This window comes from Apis mellifera, linkage group LG5, assembly GCF_003254395.2.
Source record: "Apis mellifera strain DH4 linkage group LG5, Amel_HAv3.1, whole genome shotgun sequence".
In the NCBI taxonomy this organism is placed as follows: domain Eukaryota; kingdom Metazoa; phylum Arthropoda; class Insecta; order Hymenoptera; family Apidae; genus Apis; species Apis mellifera.
In genome coordinates, this window is record NC_037642.1 from 5,139,727 (window position 1) to 5,150,778 (window position 11,052).

At 29.8% G+C, this 11,052-nt stretch overlaps 1 protein-coding gene across 2 annotated transcripts; it reads left to right on the plus strand.

Moving 5' to 3' along the window:
- Positions 1-7,019: 7,019 nt before the first annotated feature.
- On the plus strand, positions 7,020-10,750 carry LOC413020 (two pore potassium channel protein sup-9). 2 transcript variants are annotated; one of them, XM_026440900.1, is made up of 6 exons: positions 7,020-7,419; positions 7,501-7,828; positions 8,297-8,452; positions 8,810-9,153; positions 9,316-9,434; positions 9,543-10,750. In XM_026440900.1, exons 2-6 carry the CDS (start codon positions 7,702-7,704, stop codon positions 9,802-9,804), a joined length of 1,008 nt encoding a protein of 335 aa, XP_026296685.1. In that variant the 5' UTR covers positions 7,020-7,419; positions 7,501-7,701; the 3' UTR covers positions 9,805-10,750. The 2 variants fall into 2 exon arrangements, with proteins under 2 accessions (XP_026296685.1, XP_006562252.1); XM_006562189.3 differs by having other exon boundaries at positions 7,515-7,828.
- Positions 10,751-11,052: the final 302 nt, after the last annotated feature.

Here is an 11,052-nt window from a genome sequence, read left to right on the forward strand (position 1 = left end):
GTTATATTTTACTGCCTATGCTCCACGTATAATGGAAATATTTAAACGAATTCCGCAAAAAGTTTCGGAAGGTTTTTATTTACACGCGAAACACGCCACGAATGAAAACAGCAAAACAACAAAAATAAAATACAAGTGAAAAATAGAAAAAAAAAAAAAAAGAAAGAGATCTCTCTTTGCACGAAGAATGGAAAAAATATATAGATGATGAAAGAATAATTCTGGAAATATTCTTTTATAAATTCTATCCAACGATCGGAAAATTTTGTAACGTGGCAAATCGTTTAGAAAGCTGGTAAAAAAAAAAAAAAAAAAAAAACGTGTTTTGTTTGATTTCAGAGTCCACAATCAGTAAACAAGAGAACATCGATCGTTAATCGAAAATGTAAGCAATACGTAAATGTAATTGTCGTCGAAACTGTAAATAGACACAACTCGCCACTCGTCAAAATGCAAATACTATACAAATAGATACAGTTCCAGATAAAATTGATTAATTTGATTATCGCCAAATCGACGAGTTTAATCACGAGTTTTATATCCTTTCAAATTTCGTTACATTCTCAATTTAAAGATCGATTCGAGAGTAAACTGTTCATCTTGTCAACTTTCAATCTGTCAATCGAAGTCGAACAAATGCCCCGGGGGAGGGGAGGGATGTTATATTAGCTAAGCATTCCTCTGAAACGATTTCAGTTATTGCTGCACAATATTGTACCTTATTGTACCCTCTTTCCCACTCTATCAGTTTGCGCGATGATAAAAGAGAAACGAGCGTTTTCTCGTGCCACTCAGTCCCTTCTTCAGGGACCCCCTTTTGCGATACTCTTCTATAAGATCTCTTTTTCGCTGATCGTTTATTTGCCATCTTTCCTCCATTCTGTTGTTGCAGAAAGCACCAACTCGTTCTGCAGGGCATTATTAAATTTTTTATTTAACAGGTCGTTGAATGGCAAGGATGCGTCCAGTTGTTGACACTTTCTTTTTTTCTTTTTTCTTCTTGCTTCGACAAAGATATTATTAAGGGAAAAGGGGAAAATTTTCATTGATGTTGAAAGAGATATATTTCTTAATTTAATTAATAAAGAATGGAAATGAAGTGATTTTTTTGGATCTGATTGATCGAGTCAATGATTGGACACGATTTGAAGTAATTTTATTTTAAAATGTCCAAATATTGCAATATAATTCTTCAATTTTTTTTTTAATTATAAATAATTTCGGGGTACAAGGAAAATTTAAGGGGCAGAATTTGATATTAAAAAAGATTTTTTTAACTTACAGTCTTTTCTTTCTTCTTTCTTTCTTTTTTTATAAGTGTCTATGTCTCGCGATCCACTTACAACCGTGTTAAAAATACCACTTGGTTAAAAAAAAACCACATTTATCCTCGACTATATACACAGACTGTATATCCGCAATAAAAATATAATCTAACAGAAGTTTTTATATTCCCATCGATTAATGGGATATCGATTCCTCTCGAAGTTATAATTCCTATTGTTCTCGGTTAACCAACTAATATTAAAGTTTAATCACTTCTCCACGTGAAACAACAGATTATATATAAAATTTTTCTTCTCAACTAACAAAGGATGAGAAGAAAATTCTCATGAGAAAGAGAAAGAGCGAAGGGAAAAAAGAAACCAATCCTTCATCTAATTCCATCGAATCTTTTAATCTTTTGGATAATTTTAATATTAATTCGAAATTAATTTTAAAACAAATACAAATAAATGAGAATCCCTCTTTATTTTTATTAATTTCTCCGGATAACAAAAATTCTAACGTAGTCTCCTTCTTTCTTCCAGGTTTCCACGGAATACGGTTTCGATTGAAAGAGAAGTTTTCGAGAGGCTTCACAAATACAACAACTGTTTGGTGTTCCATTCGAGAGGCGCATAACGTTCAAGGCGAATTTCCAACCAAGGATCGAAGAAGGTTGCAGTTTTCCTGACAAATAAGCCAATACGTTTAACTATCGGCGGAACACCCGGTAATTTTCTCTCCACTTCACCTTGCTCCAACCCCGTTCGTTATTAGCGATATAAGCGTAAGGAAACGTTCGTTATCGGTTCGCTCGTGCAAACAGGATCACTCGTCTGGGATAGCATCTGCATGCAAATAATGAAACGATCGGGCTCGAAGCATCGATTCGTACGAATCGCCTTGGACGTTGAGGGTGCGTGATCGTTGGAAAAAAAGAGAAAAGAAATGTCCTCGATCCACGAGCCAGTTTTATTTTTTGTATGCAAAATGCGTGGAAATTATAATTACTTAAGTGGTTAAAAGTGGTTGTTTGTTCCGCTAAGTAGAATGTTCCAAGGAAAGTTTGAGGAAGTTTGATGGAGTTTTTGAAGCGTTAAATACTTGTTTCCTTTTGTTATAAGATTGTAGTTGGAAAGAGGAGGATGAGACGATTTTACGCAAAGGATTGATGGTCTCGGGTGAAACAATGGGTAAAAGGTGATGGGTAAAACTGAGAGGAATATTTATTACGTGAAATGAAATTAGGAAAATTAATGTGATGAAGCTAGGTTCTTGAGCAAATTTAGATTGTGGAATATTTGTTGTTAGGATAGAAATAAGAGTGAAATAAGAAGTGGAATTTATCGTTGATGAAATTAATTTTTGATATCGAAGGAGGATAAAAATTGAGGCTGGGAAAACGTTGGTTGAATTTTAAATTACAATCAAAATTTTTTTAATAAGAAAGAAACGTATTAATTTAGAATTAATAATAAATAAATTGTAAAGGGTATATAGTAAAAAAATTCAGAAAAATAAGCATGACGTGACAGGTGGATGAAAGTTTAGAAAAATATTGGTGATTCGACGGTTCAGTGAAAGGTCAAGAAAATATCAGTGATTCAAAAAGGATAGATTTTGTTGGTAAACCAAATATTTGTCAATTGCACTTCAATTAAATACTTTAGCTAAATATCTTTCATTTTTTTCGATGAAAATTCTCTTTTAAATTATTTTCACGATAGAAATAATTTTAATTTAGAATATAATAGTAAATATAAGAAATATTCATTCAATTAGAAATATTCTACGATATCAATAACTTGTGGCTTACACGTAATAATGTGCACACGAGCTATTGTGTTATTTTTCCAAGTTTTCCCTTCATGGAAGCAAATTCCTCCTAGTTTATTGTTTCAAAAGTTTCAGACAGTTCGACTTTTCCAATAAAGAAGAAGCGATTGTAAATTTTCGAAATATTCAGGAGTAGTAGCACAAAGGAGAATAACTTTTGCAATGTTCACTTCAAAGTTCTTTATTCTTGGTCCTCGTTTTCCCATATAGATTTCTATATAAGAGGTTAGTTATAATGCACTTTCTGTTTTCGCCAGTCACAACTCGTAAATGTCTCCTTTAAAGGTCTGTCTAAAATTCTGAAATACGCGAATAGGAAATCGTTTTGCGATTATCCAAGCGTAGACTTGAAGAATAGAATAATCTTAGAATAATCTTGAAGCGTAGAATAATCTTGAGAGATTATTTCAAGATCAAATTGATCGTGTTAATGAATTTTTCGATAGAAGAAAATTTAGAATTAATATTGAAAGTTGAATTGGAATGTTGTATGTAGATTTGTCATTTATAGGATAGGAAAAATCTCATTTGTATTATGTAAATTTTTTCACTATTGGTATTTTAATTGTCTCATTCATCAGACACAGTTGATTTATTTTATTTTGTATATTTTTATTCCAATTGTTTAAGTATTATCCCTTTCCATCTGATTATAATTGTCTTTTGCACGAGCTTAAATCTACACGTTTTAATGTGAAATTCTTTTTCCAATTTTTATCATGCTTGTCGTTGACGGAAAAATTGTACGCCTTCGCAGTTTTTTCACCTTTAACCCAGATCCAACGTTATTGTGCATTTTTCCTTCATTCCTTCGCGTTTGTCTATTTCCACGACTGGTTTCAAAGGAATTTCGTGTTGGGGTTGAATAACTCACGACATTGTATTTAAAGATATGTTAAAGAAATTGTTCCTTAAAGATGGAAATGTAGAGTTGTATTACAAGATGTGAAACAATATTCATTTCTTCTTTATATTTTTTTGTTTTTCATACGATATTTTAAATATTTCTTTCAAAAATTATTAATCAACTAAATGTTACATATAAATTCTGTCATTTCCTTTCAATATATAAAGTGATGATCGTAAGAGTAAACGATCAAAGGAAACAATAATAGTTTATAGCCAACAAATAATTGCGTAAGCAGTAATAAAGTTAAATTTAGTCGTAAAACTAGATCATAGTAGTGTTAGTAACTCGATTATGCATGAAACAGTTCAGGAAGTTAAGGTAAATCTCTATAGTAGAGTAGCAAGTTGAATTTAAACAAGCTAGTTTCTTGAATAGATTCAAAAGTATCTTTGTCAACTTTCTCAATCAAGAAAAAAATTTTCTATAATGATTGGAAGAATGGTCATTACGTATGAGATATAATGAATTTAATTAGTTAATTAGTTTAATTAATTCTTATTATGTACAATTTAGTTAGTATTCTTATCATGCAGAATCCTAAATACATTAACAAAGTTTATGTTCTGAAAAACCATTAACAAAATTAATATAGGTCCACTATATTTATTATAAGTAATAAAAAAATATTTTTAAGTATGAATAACAAAAAATTTAACTTTGATATGTATAACACATGTATATGAAATATAAAAATATATAAATCATCCCTTTTCCTTGTTTTTTTATTAAAAATATCATAGATATTCTTCAAAAATCATTATAAATATTTATATTCATTGTTACAATACAATAATTACAATTATAATTAAATAAAATATTAAAATCAAATAAAATTATGATCAAATAAAATAGAAACAAGGAAAACAATAAGTGCGAGAAGGACAGAGATAGTAGAAAAATATGGAAATCAGTGCCATCTCTAGTTTGGCCTAAAGCAAACACAAAAAAAAGGATAGCAAATAATAGAAAAGGATAGAAATAATATAAAAAATTAGCTTTCAGCGCCATCTTACAATAATATATTAAATTTGAAGTTTTCTTAACAGCCGGAAGATGGCAGCACATACTTATACAGACACGTGGCGCCATCTCTTCGAAAACCGCTGAAATTAAGGTTCTTTTGTTTCGCAAAAGATGGCAGCACATACTTGTGTTGACTCGTGGCGCCATCTCTTTGGAAAATACTCAAGTTAAGGTTCTCTTGTTTTGAAAAAGATGGCAGCACCTACTTATGTTGACTCGTGGCGCCATCTCTTCGAAAAATGCTCAAGTTAATGTTCTTGTGTTTTACGAGAGATGGCAGCACCTACTTATGCTGACTCGTGGCGCCATCTCTTCGGAAAATGCTCAAGTTAACATTTCTCTAATTTGCGAAAGAGGGCAGCACATACTTATACAGACTCGTGGCGCCATCTCTTTGAAAAGTGCTGAACTTAAGGTTCTTTTATTCTGCAAGAGATGGCAGCATCTACTTATGTTGATTTGTGGCGCCATCTCTTTGGAAAATACTCAAGTTAAGGTTCTCTTGTTTTGAAAAAGATGGCAGCACCTACTTATGTTGACTCGTGGCGCCATCTCTTCGAAAAATGCTCAAGTTAATGTTCTTGTGTTTTACGAGAGATGGCAGCACCTACTTATGCTGACTCGTGGCGCCATCTCTTCGGAAAATGCTCAAGTTAAGGTTCTCTTGTTTTGAAAAAGATGGCAGCACCTACTTATGCTGACTCGTTACGCCATCTCTTCGCAAAATGCTCAAGCTAAGGTTCTTCTGTTTCTCAAGAGATGGCAGCACATACATGTATCGACTTGTGGCGCCATCTCTTCGAAGAATGCTCAAGTCAGGGTTCTTTTAATATCTGAAAGATGGCGCTAGCGATTAATTCTAAATATCTCTATCTTCTTTTAATCTATTGCTATCCTTTTTTTCTATGTTTCATTTGCGGCACTCTGAAGATGGCGCTGATTTCCATATTTTTATACTATCTCTGTCCTTTTTTTCTTTACTTTCTTTGTCTATCCTTAACCTATATAATAATATATAGGAGAATATCGTTCTTTTTAATGACAAAAACAAAAAATGCATCAAAATGAATATAATAAATTAATAATATAGAAGATAAGTTCAAAATATGTTAATATGATATAATTTTATATATTATTTTAATTATCATTATAATTAGAATTAAATAAAATTATGAAAAAATAAGAAATAATAATTCCTATTAATATTTTCTATAAAATAAATAATTATAAGAAGATATATATAGAAAACAGTGAATATATCACTGAAAATAATTGTAATTACATAAAATGATGAAAAAATGATAAATAAATAAAAAATGATTTCTGTCAATGTATCAATTTAAAGAAATAAGTATAAAAAAGAATAAATATGAAAAATAACTATAAAATTTCAAAAAAATTTGTGCAATCTTTTATCAAATTATATTCTTTTAATTTTAAATGTTTGCAATTAGAAATTTTGATTTTATATTAAAAGAATATAATTTGATAAGAAATGATATACGAAATTCTAAGCCCAGAATTTTTCGATCAAATTTTCGATTTTACATTAAGAGAATATAATTTAACAATATGTAATATTTTCAAAAACAAAATTTTATATATTGTGAATGCTTATTATTTTTATATTTACTAAATTATACTTATTCTTCAATTATCGTTTTTTATTGAATATTATCGAATTGTTTTTTTTTATAGTTTTCTTAATTCTAGATATATAGTTGCATACTAATCTCTTTTTATTACATCTTTTAGCAATAAAGTTCTTTTATTATTTTCTAAATCTAAATGATTTATGAATACAGAAAGTAATAATTTCACTTTATTATATTTCGTTTTTAATAATATTGTAATTTTATATTAACTTTGAATTAATCCATTGTTATCTTTTTGTTCAACTTTTAATTGATTGTTATTATTGTAATACTATAATAATTATTTCATTGCTTTTTAAAATGTTTTATTCACAATAATTTACACATTATGCACATCACTTTATGCACTTTTCCTATTATTTCCGTACTTTAACACTCTTTAACAAATTTATTAACAAAATCAATTTTTCGCTATCAATTTCTTTATCAACCTACCAAAGCTCTTCTGTCTGACTCTTAACCAACTTTTACTAATAATGCTAAGATTATTAATTAATTCTTTAATTTCGTCACAAAAGATTTTATTTATAATAATTTACGTGTACATTACTTCGTTATGAACCATCTATCTCACCATTTACATCGTCAAAATCAAAATTATCGTTCTTACCGATAGTCAGCCTTGTCGTACATCACTGGCCACGTTTCTATGGAGTTTACCGCGTTCTCGAATTTAATCAATACTTCTCTCCAGTCGTGTGTCGAGTCGAGCTTTTTCAAGCAAATTGGGTATTGTAGCTATTACCTTTCGTATAATCGTCTCATTTCTCTTTCAATATTATCAATAACATGTCATTGATTAATCGATAGCATTGAAAAAATAGGGGAAAAAAAGAGAAAGATGTCTGTGATCTTTTCTTCAAATTTTCAAGAATCATGAACAACACGCGACGCGTGTTCGTGTTGATGAGCAAATAAGAAGGAAGAAACGTGACAGATCGTTGCGAGGTGTGCCGGATTTTGTGGTTATTCGACACGGATTAATTCTCGTTGTTGGAGGATTGTGTGAAAATGAAGAGACAAAATGTTAGAACTTTGTCATTGGTAGTGTGCACGTTCACGTATTTGTTAATTGGTGCCGCGGTGTTTGATGCTTTGGAATCGAACACTGAGAGGAAACGGTGGGAGTTTCTTTCGGGTAAGTTATTGTTTCGATTGTTAGATTTCATGTATGAATGCATGAGTATATTGTAATTGAAAGAAATTGATAAAAAAAAGTGTCGATGATAGGAATTGAAGATAATTTTTTTTAATTTTCACTAATAAGAAATTGAATAGTAAAATATTTTAATTGCCTATTCTATATAAAAGAATATAGATTTGGTATTTATATTCGTGAATTATTAAGTGTTATTATTAAGATTAGAGAGAATATATATAATATTAGGAATCAAGAGATATAAATAAAGAAGAAAATTATGGGGCTACCAATATTTATTATAAAAACAATGAAAATTGAAAATGATAGAATAGGAAACATTCATATGAATTAACAAAGCAACATATAAATATCTAGTAATATTTACAAAATAGTTTTAAAATATATGAATAATTAAATTAAAAAAGAATTTTTTAAACAATTTTTCATTTATATTAATGATTATAGAGGTTCGTCGGAACATGATGAAGAAATACAATATCACGCAGGAAGATTATAGAATGCTGGAGATTGTAATAATAGAAAACAAGCCGCATAAAGCAGGTCCTCAGTGGAAATTCGCTGGTGCCTTTTATTTCGCCACTCTTGTACTCGCTATGATAGGTAAGTAATATTTTCCATAGTATTTATTATTATATATTGTTATACAAAGATGAAAATATCGTAGATAATCAATATCAAGTTTCAACCTTGAAACCTTTAATGTACATGTATTTGTAAAATAAGAAAACAAAATGTTAATTTCTTTAAATAAATTAGCATTACATTGAAAGAAATAATTCTATATTAAGAGAAATTACGTTAAATTGGCAATTATTCTTAGAATTTTCAATTAAAATAATTGATTTATATATTTTTTTAAAAAATAAAAAAAAATAATTTAATATAAAAAATATAAAGAATTATTTACTGGATATTTCATTTACTCTATTAATTAACAATTCTTCATAAAATTTCGAGGTTACGGACACTCGACGCCAGTCACCATAGGAGGTAAAGCATTCTGCATGGCGTACGCCATGGTGGGCATTCCTCTGGGTCTGGTAATGTTCCAAAGTATCGGTGAACGTTTGAATAAATTCGCCTCGGTAGTAATCAAGCGGGCGAAAACTTACATGAGATGCAAGAAAACAGAAGCGACTGAGATGAATCTGATGCTCGCCACTGGTTTACTTTCGAGCATAATTATCACGACTGGAGCGGCTGTATTTTCGCGTTACGAGGGATGGAGCTATTTTGATAGCTTCTATTATTGTTTCGTTACTCTAACTACCATTGGTTTTGGCGATTATGTCGCATTACAGGTATATTTACAAATTAGTATTAAAAATTTAATATCAAAAATTAAAAAAATTAATGTTTCATTTATATCTTTTAAATTATTTAGTAATATTAGATTTTTATAATTTGTATTATATCAATAAAACAATTTTTATTAATACACATTTGATTTATAATCATTGCAGAATGATCATGCACTTTCTAATAAACCTGGATATGTGGCCTTAAGCTTAGTTTTTATCCTATTTGGCTTGGCCGTCGTTGCTGCCAGTATAAACTTGCTCGTACTTCGTTTTATGACAATGTAAGTAAACGTTTATAAATTTAAAAAGACATATATATACATATATCTCCATATCTTTAATTATTTATAAAATTTTTAAATTTATAATCATCCTTCTTTATCTAACAGGAATACCGGTGATGTTCGTCGAGAAGACAACGAACTTCAACCGGCTTCTCATCATGTTTTAACACTGGATGGCGAGGTGGTTGCAGTGAATGGAAAAATATTAGCCAGCCATGTGCCCATAGTTCATGACACAGATGACTGTGTGAGCGTGTGCTCGTGCACCTGTCTAGGACCACCTAATACCGAGCTTCTGGACCAAGGTTATCAAGGATACAGACCTCCTTCGACCTCAAGCATTCGCGTAAAACGTGCATCAGTCTGATGGAAGGAGTTTCGTCGTCGCAGTTTACGTCGTCGATTATCGAGAGCTGATAGCAGAGAACTACTTGGTATCGACGTATAATAAATCGACTCAAAATAGATGTGAACACATGGAAATGGTCCGTGTCGATGAATGGAATGAAAATGGAAATAATTTTATAATTGGAATTTTAATGAAATTTTTGAGAGATGATTCAATTTGGACCGATATTTGAAATTGTGTTCTTTAGGACACAATTGTGTATCTTTTGAGGACATTTGAGGACTTATTCACGCTCAGTCAACAATTTTTGAAGAGATTTTAACGAGAGAAACGAGTGAAGTATGTCTCGAATACGAAAAATAATTATTCGGCTCATGTTGTAATATTATTACATTAGACATAGAAACGAAGAAGAGAGTGTTTGATCGTTTGTAAACGATTTTATAACGATTTCGTACATTTCGTATCGTACCATTGATATCTGACAAATTTTGAACCGAAATATTGTGTCGTATTTATTGGATAATTATAAGAATGACGAGAACTATAGATTAGTCGCAATGTAAAGATTATTAAAAATTGAAATTGGAGGATTGCTTTGTGATTAACACTTATTTGATAATTAAATTTTCTATTATTATTTTATTATTCTTTATTATTGAATTTTTATTAAAATTCCATGAAATAACTTTTACTCAAAATATATTTTCAAAAATGCAAAATTATAAAATTTCTCTTTCAGATAAAAATTGTTTAATTTGTTATATTTTTCTTTACAGACTGTTTGATTATTGTCGTGTATAATATGAAACAAAGCAATCTTCATAAAAGACAAAGTAATTCCGCTTTATAAAAGGAAAAAAAAAATGAAAAACTCGGATATTTGTTACGTATAAAATATGAACAATATCCAAGCTTCGTAACGTGATTGTTAAACATATATATATACGACTTGATGTTTGTATACTAGTAAACGTAAATACGAAAGTAATGGTAAACGATAAATCTACGTAAATTGACAAGAGAGAAGTGGATATTTAGAAAGTAGCATGATTTTGTATAAAAATTACGATCGTAAATTAATCAATATTATTTACATATACATATTTATTCATATGTTATTAATTTAATAAGATTGTAAATTAGATTGATTCCTTTACGATCGAAATTCGAATGATACCAATTTATTATGCTCACAGCGTAAACGCGCACTATAATGTCGTATTTTTTAAAACTAATATTAGAACGTATATCAAATGATAGACA

What these genes read in the sequence shown, in the direction of transcription:
- LOC413020 (XM_026440900.1), top strand. Translation starts at nt 7,702, where the DNA reads ATGAAGAGACAAAATGTTAGAACTTTGTCATTGGTAGTGTGCACGTTC. An exon ending in TCTTGTACTCGCTATGATAG is followed by an intron (nt 8,453 to 8,809) that starts GTAAGTAATATT and finishes TAAAATTTCGAG; the next exon opens with GTTACGGACACTCGACGCCA. An exon ending in GCGATTATGTCGCATTACAG is followed by an intron (nt 9,154 to 9,315) that starts GTATATTTACAA and finishes TAATCATTGCAG; the next exon opens with AATGATCATGCACTTTCTAA.